Genomic DNA, 14,886 nt, shown 5'->3' on the forward strand with positions numbered 1-14,886 from the left:
AAAAACCCCACAAAACAACATAAAGCCACAGGGAAAAAAAAAAAAAGGAAAAAAACCCCACAAAACATCATAAAACCCGCTACACTTTATATCATCTGCTCTAGCTGATTTGACAGCTGTGCTATCATTTGTACCTATCTCAGTCTGACAAAATTAATGTTTTAGTAACCTTGAGGAACCAGTGCTGAGCTCTGGCTGTGATGCTCACAGACACATGTTCTCAAAGGTTTGTGAAGCACCAGCTTTATCCACGGATGTGAGAGGCATGTTCATACTTGAGATAACTGCTGAGTCAGTCCTCCTGTGGGTGCAAAAGGTACTTATGCTCCCAGGCACACATTTTTAACCTCATCATTCTTCTTCTGCCCACCTGCTGGGGTAAATCATGCCATTATCACTGCAAGGGGAATCCACACTGGTAAATCTGATATGGATTCACTAAAAATGCACTTGATATTTCATTGTGGGTACTATTTAAACCTTATCTGTTAGAAAAGTGGAAATACTAAATAATTCTTCCTACACACATTCATGTAAAAGGGAATCCTTATAAGAACTACCACCCCTACTAAAGTGTTGCCAGACCTTCTGTGGTAATAGGAGTTTATTTTGAAAATTTGTCTCCTCTATAGTGGTATGAGAACATGATTGTAAACAAGAATTGTGAAAAATTAAACCAGTATTGTTTCCCATATTTAAGTGACAGATCGTAGGCTGAACATCAGTAGAGAGCAGAATAATTGTGGGGAATTTTTGTTGTAATTGTGGTGAAGGGTGAGGGCTGAAATGAGTGTAAATTGTCCACCTTTGTTGGTGTAGTGTAAATTGTCCATCTTTGTTGGTGTAGTGATGATGTTATTTGGACAAAGGTGTGGAGAGTTCTTTTGCTTATTTAAGTGACATTTGTGAAGATTGCAGATTGTGTGATGAATATGTATTTTAATGATTATGATAGCTTAGTGAAAGCAATAAAAGACAGTATCTTACATTCTCAGCACTATGTAATTAGAAATCAGATCCTGTAAGATAATGAGATACCTCATTCTTAGTGATTTCAGCTAAGTGAAGATACCTGAATACTTCTAAAAATACGGACTTACTTAAAAGGGTCAAAATAAATGGTTGTAAAGGCTAGATTGCTGGACTTTTCAATAATCTGTTTTGCTATAGTTTGTGATTAATCTGTTTTGTATTATTACTCTTTGTGTTCCTAGAGTTTTTTTCCTTTCCTGAGTTAGCTGCTGCACAAGTGTCTCTCTTTCTCTCTGCTACTCATTGTTTTTGGGAAGGTACATAAAATTTCCTTTTGCTTTGCAGTGTGCAAAGCAGTACAGTTTAAGGGCTATAGACTTGCTACTCTGTGTGCTTGGTTACTGCTTCATTTTGAGAGAGGTTGAGTACACCTATCTATCACCCATTCAGCTGCTGGGGGAAGGAATGAACATTGTGGGAGTTAAGGGCTGATCTATTCCCTTGTCAGCAAGAGGGGAATTTAGAGCAGTCAGAACTGTCAGAGGTTCTCCTCAAATCTGCCTTCTGAAGGGGAATCTCTGGTAGTACAAGAATGGCAAAACTGGCAGTGATATAAACCCAGTTTGAAATTTCAGCTCCCATGTGCAGCTGAAGTTGGGGTTGAGGGGAGCCTTAAGCAAAAGTTTAAGAATGAAATACAGAATATTCTGTTGCTGGTACTGCTCCCTCCAAAGGCTGAGAAAAATCTGCAATAAACCTCAGGTTAGAGATGTAAAACTGGACTTTAACTTCAAAAGTTTGATCATGCACCAGCCTTGTAAATACCAGATATGCTGTTTTTGTTCTGTGCAGGTATCTAAGCCAGACTGTATCAGAAGAGACGATGTTAGCAGCCAACCCTCAAAACAGGGAGAAATTAACCATACTAAAACAAGCTCTAGGTGCTCTGGGATTCAATAGCCTGGTAAGTTACATGAGCTTATGTTATTTGTGGCTAAAATAATCATGTTAGTTGAAAGTAGGCCATAAGTAACTCGCACAGATAACCTTTTGTGAGTAAAAGAAGCAGCTTTCTGTTCTTTTTAAAAATTTTTTTTCCCCTGTTAGTTAAGACATTGAAACAAATACAGCACTAGTTCACTCCAGGGAAATTACTGTAATCACTTTTAATTAGACACAGAACCAACAATGTGAATCTTTTTAGTTCTTAAAGATTCACAAAACAGCTTCAAGGTATAATACTCTGAACAATTAAATTACATAGATAAAAAGAAGCAATCAAATCCCATATGACACCTCATAAAAGCCACGGAATTTTTTTCCTCTTCCTTATTATCTCCCATCCTTTTTAATTTTATGAAACACACACATGCTAACAGCACCTGAAAAGAAGTAAATACCTATTTAGGAAAGAAAATTAGAGCCAGGTAACTTGAAAGAGCTGACTTAATTCCCCCAAAGCAACAAGAAGATAGGCCCACTGTTTGTCTTTAGTTCTATGAAACTAATGAAGGAGATAATTTGGAAAATTAATCAAGAAGAGGTCCTAGAGGACAGAGGTGTGACAGAAATCAGAAGAAATAGAAGGATGAATATAAGAATTCATGTAAACTGTGCATCCCTTCAGGATACTAGAGTGCTTAACAAACTCCCCATATTTCTTACAAATGTGTATGCAACCCAGCACACTGTAGCTGGAACACTTCTGCAAGAGACATTCATAAGCAACAGTAGTTTTAGAGGAGGTAAGAACTTACTCCTGTACAATATCATTAGAAAGAAGGGGCAAAAGTTAATGTAACTCTAAGTTAAAATATCATCAAAAATGACAGACAGGCAGCAGTTCTAATAAAAAAGGATCAAGGGCTATCAGCAAAAATTTTGTGAACTGCTGAAGCTGTTATTTAGGTGGGAAGTTTAGACCTCTGTGGTGGTAGTGGTACACCATGGAGCTGTTTGGCATTCCCTAGTTAAGGCAGTAAAAAGTGTCACCTTTCAATGCAATGAAGAGTAGGGTTTATTTTCATGAATGTTCATGAGGCCATGTACAAAATTGAACAGACATGGCCATATTTGACAATATTATTCCTTACTCTTAGTGGTTCAAGCTCTGTACTAGTAGATTTCAATAACAAAATGTCCAGACACTTCTGGATTTAACCCAGTGTTCACAGTTGGTGGATCAGTAGATCTCTCTTGCTCTTTCATTAATGTTTCTGTTCTGTTGAGAAAGGAGTTCAGCCCATAAGTAAATAATTGAATGCTAAATGGATCATGATTTTAAGCCTGCAGTAACTGTCTGAGAATGCTTCATATACAGTATTCTTTTGAATCTAGTACTTAATTTCACTCAGAATTCTTAAAAATAAGTTACCTCTCAGAAAAGTGTCAACATCTTGAAAGCTAGTCTGTATTCAGGCAGCTTTAGAATAATATTTAGGGGACAAGAAATCTATGAAACTCTCAAGTACTGCAGGCTGATCTCCCATGTTGAATGTTAGAGGGCAATATGTAGATAAAACACATTCCTAAAATTTCTACCCATTAATTCTGAGGTACAGGGAGAGGTCTGTATGTATCATTCCTTGACTACCTAGCGATATTTAATGATAGAATGGATAATCTTTTTGAAAAACTATATAAAAATTCCTTAGCAGCCATTAATGCTATCTTCCAAAGAATGTTAGTGTTTATTAAAACCAACTACTGTTTTAAAGGTGGGGAAACATGCATCTTACACAATGATAAAGTGTTTGAGAATCTGGAATGTGAAATATACCTGAGACCTTACCAAAATCACCAGAATCAAAAGCTATCCCAGCTCACTGTCATTCAGTGCTGCACAGTAATCCCCAAACCAGTTCTGAAGGAGTTAAAGTCCAAGCAAGGAGCGTGCACTGCCAGTGTGCCATTTCATCTTGCTCGAGATACCATCCCAAAAGCAGAGTATGGCACCCTAGTTTGAATGCTATATTAGCATAACTTCTTCTATTTTAAGAGTTATCCTGTTCAGACTTTCTCTGTATATATTGGGTTTTTTGAATCTTCAGCTTTGGTACCCTGTAATGCTAACACACACTGTTGCCCTATTGACACCTCTCTCATGCAGAAAGAGATTGACATTCTTGTCTTAAAGTGTAGTTCAGAGAAGCAAACTTGCTTAAACAGCACTGGAGGTGCTATAATCTATCCCAGCAAGACATTAAGCTTTTCTTAAGTCCTTTGATTATTGGCATATTTATCAGGGAAATAACATGAAGAAATGAAGAATAAAAAATTGGAAAAAAAAAAAGAGGTTGTACTAGCTGTGTATTTCATTAGTAGTGTATGTATAATCTTAGTCTGTAAATTCTGATAAGTGAAATTTCTCACTGTCACTTCTGCATTTTTAGCACAATCAGGCTCTAAATATTATTTATAAAAAATATTTCAAGAATTATCAATTAATTTTTCTATAAATAATGCCATGTAATGTCATAGTGGATATCAGGTTTCCTCTTTTACCATTTTAAGAAGCACCATTGTTATATAACTGCCCTTAAAAAAAAAACTTCCAAAAACACACAATGCTTTCCATATTTTAGGATTTAAGGTTCATATTCCACAGATCATATTTTTCTTTGAATTTAAAAATATTTTAAATATAATTAACCAACCAAAACAACCAATGAAAGTTAGTTTTCTTCTGCTGTGATAAAAATGAGGTCAGAAAAAATCCGCCCCTAAAGATAACTGCTTCACAATCCGAGACATCACGGAAGAGTATGCAATCTCAGAGGGACAGTGTGAGGGTAAGTAAAGTTGCTTTTGTTTCTTTTGGACCTTAATTAAAGCTTTTAATACCAGGAACCTATAGAGCTAGACACTGTGAATTCAGTTGGTTGAGGCAAAAAACCCCTTGCTGTTCCTAGATACAGAAATTGACTCAATGGGAATTCTCTATGGACAAGATATGTTTTATTTCCTACAGAAACCGTGCATTCATTAAAGATATTTCAGTATTTTTATCACATTGGATAAAAACTATCTTAACCCACTGGTAAATGTGACATTAAAACAAGGAAATAAAAAGTAATTTTGTTGGTTCATGTCCTAGCTAGGTTCCAGTTTGATTTCAAATTTTCTGTTAATAATTCAAATGCGAATGCTTTTCAACTTATCAAAGGCAGATTATAAAAACTAACAGAATTTATATTTTTATAAAGCATTGCCTTTCAATGGTGTGTCCAACAGATCTTTTCTTTATCTTTAATTCTGAAAAAAAAAAAAAACAACTGTGCAGGAGGTGGAGAACCTGTTTGTGATTCTCTCAGCAATCCTGCATCTTGGAGACATTCGCTTTACGGCCCTGACAGATGCTGAGACAGCGTTCGTGTCAGACCTGCAGCTGCTGGAGCAAGGTCAGTAGGACACGACCTCGGAGCGGTGCCTGCCTGGTCCCACAGCAGGGAAGTTGCACTGTTCCACCGACAGATGGAAACACAATTCCAGGGACACAAAAAAAATGACTTCTGAAAACTCATAAGTTACTGTAAGAAGACAGTACCCAATTGACTTGGATGGTTTATAAATTACAGATTTTTAAGGGATGAAATAAAATGCCATTATTGCAAATTAGCTAATTAAATGTCATATTTAATGCTATCGTTTGCCAAAAGAAATTGTACAGTGCACTTTGTGCAGTCTTGTTTTGAAATGCTTTTGCACTGCTTGTCAACAGCTGAACAATTTGCCTTGAATTGAATTCTTTACATTCAAAACCTATGTCTGAAAAGGGAATCTTGCTTTTGTGCTTTGAAGTTTGCCCTCTTGGTCACTAACAGATCTCCTGCAAGTGGCTTATGGATACAGAATGTCAATGAGTAGCATACCTTCACTCTAATACCATAGAAAGTCTGCCAAACCCTGGGGAAAGTCCTGAGCAGTCTTTGAAGGGGAAAGAAAGCTGTAATGTAATATACAGATAGGTTCATACTTCACAAAGTACTGATTATAGTAATCCGATTTTATGTGTTCATTAATTTTGATTACTCTGTGACAGCACCCTTTTCTTTCATGTTTGGAATCTTTCACTATTCAAAAAGAAATCTACAGAAGAAAATCTGTTGTAAAAAAATGAAATATGCAGTATTGCATAAATGAGTTCTTCTTTACATTTTCTTTTCCTTTCAGTGGCAGGGATGCTGCAGGTTTCACCAGATGAGCTTGCTTCAGCCTTAACAACTGATGTTCAGTATTTTAAAGGTAATTTTCTCCAAGCTTACACTCATAGATCAGACCTGGTGGCATTTTGAGCCTTCTGATTTAAAAAATTTAAAAGCTGTCAATTTTTTGTTTCTTATTTCTCATATGGTCCTGGCAATATTCCCTCTGAGGAATATGTAGGCTTATCTGCCATGCAGTAAATCAGACTGGACCACTAAATTAGTAATGCCTTTGTAATATGGAACAAAGCAGTTTCACACTGTGATGCTGATGGGCTCCTAACTTGATTAATGTTACAAAAGTGTGTAAAGATAACAGATTAGGTATTATAATATAGAATATTAGTAAGAACTGTAATCAACAGGAGTGTCTTACAGAAAAAATCTGAAAAAAATCTTTTCAGTAAAATATTAGTTCTGTGTAGTACTCATACACATTTCTTTTGAACAAAGTATAAAGGCATGTATTTCCAAATCTTTTGAGTGTTGACAGTCTTCTCATCTTGCACTGGAGGCTTCAGAAAAAAGCTAACACCATGTAAATGTTTGGCAAAGGAGAAGTAACTGTAGCTAAATTTACTGTAACTAAAATTACTGAAGGTGAAGTTTACAGCACACTTTCATCTCCATTTTCTGCTTTTTCTCTTAGGAGACACGATTGTTCGGAGGCACACTATAGAGATTGCAGATTTTTACCGGGATCTCTTGGCAAAATCTCTATATGGTCGTTTATTTAGCTTTTTAGTCAACACTATCAACTGCTATCTTCAAAATCAAGATGAGAGTGACAGGTAGGAGTACCATTGGAAACTATTAGGTGTTCCATTATCTGTTCAAATTCAGAATTGTAAAAGAAACATGATTCCTTTAAATGGTGGAAATTAATGAACCCTGATAAAGTTTTAAAGAATTTTACAATATGTGATGCTTGGATCTTTAAAGCATTGGCTTTTCCTTCTAGCTGTTTCTACTGTAACATATTTGTTTATTTGTTTGCTTATGTAGGGATCCATGATACTTCATGTGGTAATCTAGATTGGTGGTTACAATTAATAGCCTTTTAGGACTTGACAATACAGAATGATCTAAGTCTTTCAACATGCAAAATGGCGCTTGTTACTTTTTTAATGCAGAACGTACTTGTTCTTTCTTCCCAAAACAGTGACCTTAGCAGAGGGTATTGAAATCAGAATTTTATTCAAAAGACTTCAAATGAATGTTTAAACTTAACTGATTTAAATGTTCTAAGAATGTTCTCTAGGTTGCATTTTCTAAATTTGATGCTGTTGCTATCCAGCATGGCTTCTTGGAAAAATGAATGCTAATTAATGTGTATCAGTGAAGCAGTCAAGAAACAAATTAAAGGAACAAAAAACCTGAAATCTCAGTGAATCAAAGCAACAAACTAAGACAGTAGACCTAATGAGATGATCATATGCATGTGACTTAATCAAAGTTCAACAGCTCATATGCTCAGCTGAGCTACCTTATGAACATGAAACACAAATGGCTTGGAATTATTGGTAAATGGTAATCCACTAATGGCAGATGTGGAACTTTCATAAGTATGTTTTCTTTATATCATATCTCTATGGCTGCATAGGACAAGGTACCCTCTTTTAGAGTTTGAGGACTTCACCAGCTTATTTTTATTCCTATTCATAGACCAATTAGTGGAAAATCTCTTCTATTCTATGGGTGTAGCTAGGAGAAAAAGGTGCCATGCCTGAATAACAGCTTTCTGCACCTAAAATCTGTCTGTCATTATACATACACTGCCAGAGTGTCTCAGTTCCTGCTGAAGGCAAACAGAAGTAACATGGAATGATTTTACTAGTCTGTTTGTGACACTAAGCTAGGGCAATTTTCCAGTCCATAGCCTAATCTTACATACTCTCTATAAAATAAGGAAGGGCAGTAACATGAGGTCACAATTCTTCCTCATTCATTCCTGGGATTTATGGAACAGAGGCTTAACTCAGTGCATGTCTGTGGCAGACAACAATCCAGCTCAGGCATTTCTAATTACAGTGAGTTTTTTGGTAGTGATTGTTGAAAAAGAAATTTAGAATTGATTTATTAAAAATATTAAAATTATTTGAAGTAATTTTTCAGTGTGTAATTTTACAATGTGATATCTTACATTCTTTCAGAACAGGGTGTTGTGTACTTCTGTTGTTAATATAAACCTATAATTTTTAGATATCATAGGATCTTCAAATAATGAAAGTCAAAATTGTTTGTATATTGTCTACCTTGTATTCTCCTTTTAGTGCAATCACTAGGTAACAGAGGTGACCTCTAGCTTGTGAAAATATTTCTCAGTGAAACTATTTCTACCTATGAGGTAACTTGAAGACTGTGTGAGGTTGTAAGTCCCAGCTAAAACAGGACAGCTGTTTGATGTATCAGAAGTGAGGAATTTGCAATAGTCTCCTCTGGCCACATATTAGACCTATGCTTGAAAAGGGACAGTTCTTCATTTAGGCTGGTTATAGAAAGCTAACCAGCTCAGGATTAATTGGCAGTACTGACAAGATATACTACATTTTATCAGGCCAAAACCAGCTTCATTCCCTTTCCAAACCTGAAGCTAAATAGCTTATTTTAAGTGGAAATAAGGTTGATCCTCATATCATCCTTCACTGATATTAAGCCTCAGTTGAAGTAGCCCATGTACAGCTTTTTTTCTTTTTTTTTTTGTGCAGCCTAATCATATTGTTTAAACTGGAGGAGTAAATCAAGTCATAGAATAGTTCTAGATGCAAGTTAGATTACTGCAATGAATTTGTGATTAGTGGATCAGATTTACTTCAAATACATCTGAGCAGCTATCTGTTAGCAGAGTTATATCTCCAGTTTTGTGCAGTTTTAATAAACCTCTGCTGAAAGATCCACCAAAACATTTATTTATGTGAGTACGTAAGTCTGATACATTCCAGGCCACACTTTATTCCCCAGTTGGAAACTGACAGAATTACTACTTATCAGATGGGATGAAGCCTTCATCAGAAACCTGGAATAAGGTTTCTAACTCAGTTCTCCTTTTCTGTTGTGAAGCAGCTTAGCTGTACTTCTGTCACACCAGTGAGAATTTATGAAGCAATAAAATTAGATTTCTTGGCTTAGTAACTCTAAAAGAAGCATTTTTTCTTGGTTATTCATGTTTAACTTTTATGGTGGAAATACTTGATTTTGGTCTTTGATATTGATTTATATTTACTAAGAAAAACCCTGTGACAGGTTTTAGGCAAAATAAAGGAATGAGTATCATTAAACCTAAGCAAAGGGGAGATGGTTCTGTGAAAAGCTTCAAAGACCAAACTCTAAAGGTATGAAGTACATAAAATAAAAAGTGTTGCCAGAATCCAGCAAATTAATTACTTTGAAATACTATTCAGTAGGTATAAAGCAAGAATTTTAATGATGGTGTTAAGTAAGATAATGCACCTTTAGAAATGTTGTTCTCTTCCTTAAAAACTTATAATTTTGCCTAGTTTTAACTAAATCATAATCCTACATGCTAGTTTAGACTGGTTGCAAGATCTGAAATTTGTTTACTTTTTTCATTCTGATAGAATTTTAAGAAATCAACTGTGTAGAAATTATTTTGCCAAAATTGGCCCCTAGAGTAGGATTAGAAGAAAGCTAATAACATTTCTCACAGGTGCTTATAATTATTTTTTTAATTGTTGATATTTATTTTCACTCATACATACAATGATTTCCCCTTCTACTGATGTTATTATTATCAAAATAGTCTTGGTGAATTTCTTCCTAAGACTCTTAACTCTTCTGAGTTTACTCAGATAAGTATCCTGATTTTTACTTTTGTAGGTTCATGGTTGCCTTAATGTGGCATTTCAATGTAATTGATTGCACATTGGCAAAGTTGGATCTGGTGATCCAAATGAGTAATGAAATTATTTAAGGTAATGTTTCAACAATTCCTGGCTCATTCTGTAAGAGGGCTTTTGCTTTATGGAGATTTAAGAATGTCTGTGAATATTGCTTTTCATTTCTCATGGAAAACAAGCTAATTAGGTATATGTCCCTGAGAAAATCTTGATACTGTGTTCCTTGCCTGCTAGTAAGTTTAAAGCACGTTTTTTATCAGCTAGTTAGAAAAGCTTTTCTCTATTTGTAGATAAAACCTGATAAAGAGCTGATAAATATTTTCTAGATAAAGTCTGGCTGAACAGCAGGTCCCAGAGGGCACAGGTCTGGCTGGAGACGGCGCACTTGCAGTCACCCTCAGGGCCCATTACTGGGCCCAGTACTGTTTAACTTGTTCATACATGACCTTGATGATGGGATAGATGGCTCCTCAGCAAGGTCAGTGACAACATAAAGCTGTGAGGATGGCCAATACCCCAGAGTGCTGTGCAGTCCTTCAGGAGGACCAGGACAGGGAAGAGATGGGCAGGGAAGACCTGCCTGAAATTCAGGAAAGGCAGGGTCCTGCACCTGGGGAAGAACAACCCTCTGTGCCAGGACAGGCTGGGGACTGACCTGCTGGAAGGCAGCTCTGTGGAGAAGGACCAGGGGTGCTGGTGGACAAGAAGCTGTCCATGAGCCAGCAGTGTCCTTGTGGCCAGGTGGGCTGATGGTGTCCTGGGGGGCATTAGAAAGAGCATTGCCAGCAGGGAGGTGATCCTGCCCCTCTGCTCAGCCCTGGTGAAGCCACATCAGGAGTGCTCTGGGTTCCTCAGAAGAAGAGAGAGATGGAGCTCCTGGAACAGGTCCAGTGGAGGGCTACGGAGATGAGTCACAGACTGAAACATCTCTCTTATGAGGAAAGGCTGAGATACTTGGGCCTGTTTAATCTTGGGAAGAGATGGCTGAGAGGGGAACCTCATCTCAGTCTATAAAATCTAAAGGGAGGGTGTCAAGAGGCTGGAGCCAGGCTCTGCTCAGTGGTGCTGGGCAACATTGCAAGAGGCAATGGGCAGAACCTGATGCACAGGAAGTTCCACCTGACCATGAGGAACAACTTTTTTACTGTGTGGGTAACCATGCACTGCAACAGGCTGCCCAGAGAGGCTGTGGAATCTCCTTCACTGGAGATTTCAAAAGCCATCTGAATTAATTTCTGTGCCATGTGCTCTTGGATCTCAGCAAAAACTTCAGACTCAAAAATCTCCCTCAAACATTTCAGAAACTAATTTTGTTTGATAATTGTTTCAGATGATGAACAACATATCCAACTGAAAGTATTCAGCCTATTCCCTTCAAGAAGGGACCTGTGTTTGTGACAACAGGTCTAATCTGCTCCCCTGGGAAAACTGAGGACTTTTTAATTAGGATTCTGAAGGACCTCATTTGAAGGCTAGGCTGTATACTTCATCTAATCAGAGAAATATTTCCTCATTAATCAGTATCACTTCCAGTATATCCAGATCAGACATAAGCCTTCCTCATTACTGGCAGCAGTTGGAGGAAGAGCAAGAACTGTTGTGTCCTGGGCAGATGAAAAGGTGCATTAGATCACCCTCCCCCAACAGATTCATCTCACTGCTCTATGCTGGCAGATTGCAAAAGACAACAAAAGGAATGGACCCTATGGATTTTCAAGCTAGAACCATCTGCAATGAAATAAAAGTGAACAAATAACATTCTGGAGGTTTGTCTGAAGCACTGGATCAGATGTACTGTAAAGGGAGTTTTGTTCACCTTGCCAGGAATGGCAAATGGTTTGAGAGCATCTCTTGATGAATGGCAAGATGTCTGCCAGGATGGTAGATTATCAGACAGGATGTCTTCTGTATGTATATTGTTTTTAGGAGTTGCTGGGAATTTTTATGTAGTTTCTTTATAATGTAATTGTTAAGTGTACAAGATTAAAAATGTATTTCTAGTCTATAAGGATATCTTTACATATATGTTCTGAGAAGAAAAGGCAACGTTGGAGACATTGTAAAATATTGTAAGTGTATCAGAAAACCAAATGACTTCTAGAGAACATCCATGCTTTTTTAAAGTATTTACACCCGTGTGCTGATATGAAATAAAAAAGTTCTTCTAACATCAGCAAATTCTTTTTTTCTACTTTGTATTCTGGGAAATATTTTCAAATTTGAAATCAAAGTCTCAGTCCCCATTAAAGCCACAGTTCTTTTAGTTATAGATAGTAAATATTAAATATGTGAAATACAATGAAGAAATGTGTCAGTGATGATTAGTAACCAGAAAATAAGAAAATAATTCAGAACAAAAAGTACCTTTTTGTAATATTATCTTAGACCCTGGTGGCATGTTCTTTCATTTGTTAACATGGAATCATTCATGCTTTATTTTGCCTTGGGAATCTCTGCTGTGATTATTTAAGGAAACTAATTTTGGTGGAATTAATATGATTGACAGCTAGCCAGTAGAAAGACGTATGGACCCTCCTTCTGGCAAGAAAAGTAATATGAAAAAGAGGGAGACAAGAAGAAAGATTAAAAGAACAAAGTAATTTGCAACCACATATAAAGAAATGCTTTTAATTTGGATGTTGTATTGTCAGTTGTTATTTAGTTTCCAAAATCTGGACAATAATTTAATACAGAAAATTACTATCATGGTTGAAGAGATTTTGCACATAAATAGCACAATGTAATGGTAAAATGTCACTGTTTTAGAGGGTACAGAGCCTAGTGCTGTTATACTTGCCCCGTTAGCAAGATATTAATTATGTAAAACCTCCAGCTCTTTTAATGTAGTGTGTGCATCTCCTAATAATACTAGACCAAAATTATCAAGAAGAGTTCATAAAAACACTGAGACTACATGTTTTTCTGTCAACAAATGCATCTTCAGTATATTTGCAAGCCAATATATTTGTCACAAATATCACTGTTTTGATAAGGAATTTGATAAGAGTTACCCAGAGTTTTGAAAGCTAGGATCAGGTTCCTGTTTTGCCTGGCTTTTAATAATTCATTAAGTCAGTTTGTATTGGTCTTTTCCTAATGCAAATGTTTATATATTCCTTGAGGGAAAGTAGGAGACTAATTTGACAAAATAGCAGTCACAGACTCAACAGGGATGTAAACAACCCAGCCTCAAATTATTAATTGAATCAGTCAGAGAAGTGATAAGCTGTTTTGTCTGTATTAAGTAGTCCTCAAAAATTGTGAAATATAATGCAATATTTCAGCTGTTGTACAGTGCCACACAACAGTTCATGTTTTGCCTTCCTATAAGGAAGGCTACATACAAATCTACATACAAATGAAAAAAAAGAAAAAGAAAAGAAAAAAAAAACCAGTGAAAACCTATAAAGCACTCTGACATTTCAAGCTTCTCTTTTTTCCCCAATGAAAAAAAAGAAAAAGAAAAGAAAAAAAAACAGTGAAAACCTATAAAACACTCTGAAATTTCAAGCTTCTCTGTTTTCCCTGAAACAAATTTAAATAACAATTATTCTGGATTTTCAATATTCATTTCTCTGAGGTAATTTGCTTTTAAAAATTTAATTTTTCTTTCTGTAAATAGACAGATTTTGTTGAAAACTTGTTCTGACAAGGAATGTACACCTCCCATCTCTAATCAGGAGGAGTTGTGAATGAGACTTACATTTTAAAACCCAATTTAAATTTCATTCATTGCTAGAGATAGATGTAGTGATACAGCTTTATGCCTTTTCTTGTAGAAATTCCCTTGGAGAATAATCGACCTCCTGATAACCTCCCTGCCCAACAAAGCCATTCTGGACTAGATTTATTATATAACAATCCATGTCTGACATTTATGCACACAGCTAGTCCTGTGACAATCAGTAGTGCATTGAACTGGTGTGCTTTTGAAATGAAGACAGACTTCTTGGGCATGATTTCTGATAAAGGCTCTGCTTGCCCCTGAGGATTGTCTTTCCCAGCTTCTTTTATAATATGCATTTTTTTCAAATTACTTTGTTTATTTGCTGTACAGGCATTTATTTTGAGGGCTGGATCCTCGTCTAATGGCATGGTAGGGGGTTACAATGACTGCAATAGAACTATATTCATGTCCTTCAACAGTGGATCTCTCCTTTTTCTCCTTTACATCCCTAGCCTGATATGCACAGAGCTTTAGACACAGAGGAAACTTGGAATATGGAGAAATAAAATATGGAAGAATCTCAGAACAAGCACTCTGCAATATTATTGCAAATTAGGCAACAGGATATCCCAAAATATTCATTTTGCTCACTGCAGTGAATTTAGTTTCCTCTCCAAATCAGGCTTACAATGACTCAGTCCCAAGTACAGAATAGTAATACCTCTGTCCTTTTCCCATTTCCTCTGTCCATATCCTAGGTGGCTGCTCTACCCTGATCCTTCCACTCCTTCCACCTGGACACAATAAAATCCCTTCCCTGAATGCATGCAGTGACACACAACAAATTAGATGCAACATCAGCAAATACTCTTTCATTTATACAAAGAAGAAACATCTGCCTTCTTCAGCTCTGACCCCTGACTTTCTTTCCCCTGGGACATGTAACCTCTTGGGCAGCCTGAGCCCAGAAATTCTGCTTGATGCCGAAACAGAGAGGACTTGTGCTTAACAAGTTTCCCTTGAAGTATATTTTGTAGAAACAATTCTGGCTGCCAAAGAAATATAAACAGGAAAGGGTAACTGAGTGCAACCAGGCATTTTTGAAACTTCCCTGAAATGGTTGTCCTTGATGTCAGAAAATTAGTACCTTAGAAACTGGACTTTAGGAGGTTAAGATTTTTTCTTT

The 14,886-nt window shown here is 36.5% G+C and overlaps 1 protein-coding gene across 4 annotated transcripts in view; it reads left to right on the forward strand.

The window, feature by feature from the left end:
• MYO16 (myosin XVI) overlaps nt 1-14,886 on the forward strand; it is a 362,051-nt gene that overhangs the window by 238,812 nt on the left and 108,353 nt on the right. For 3 of the 4 annotated variants that reach the window (XM_039714365.1, XM_039714364.1, XM_039714366.1), the window contains exons 17-21: nt 1,825-1,936; nt 4,677-4,763; nt 5,255-5,372; nt 6,145-6,216; nt 6,826-6,967. In XM_039714365.1, the coding sequence (XP_039570299.1) occupies nt 1,825-1,936; nt 4,677-4,763; nt 5,255-5,372; nt 6,145-6,216; nt 6,826-6,967 (531 nt within the window). The remainder of the gene's footprint in view (nt 1-1,824; nt 1,937-4,676; nt 4,764-5,254; nt 5,373-6,144; nt 6,217-6,825; nt 6,968-14,886) is intronic. The other variant, XM_039714367.1, reaches the window with a different exon arrangement.

This window comes from Passer montanus, unplaced genomic scaffold (genome assembly GCF_014805655.1).
Source record: "Passer montanus isolate IOZ18808 unplaced genomic scaffold, ASM1480565v1 scaffold3, whole genome shotgun sequence".
NCBI classification, from domain to species: Eukaryota; Metazoa; Chordata; class Aves; order Passeriformes; family Passeridae; genus Passer; species Passer montanus.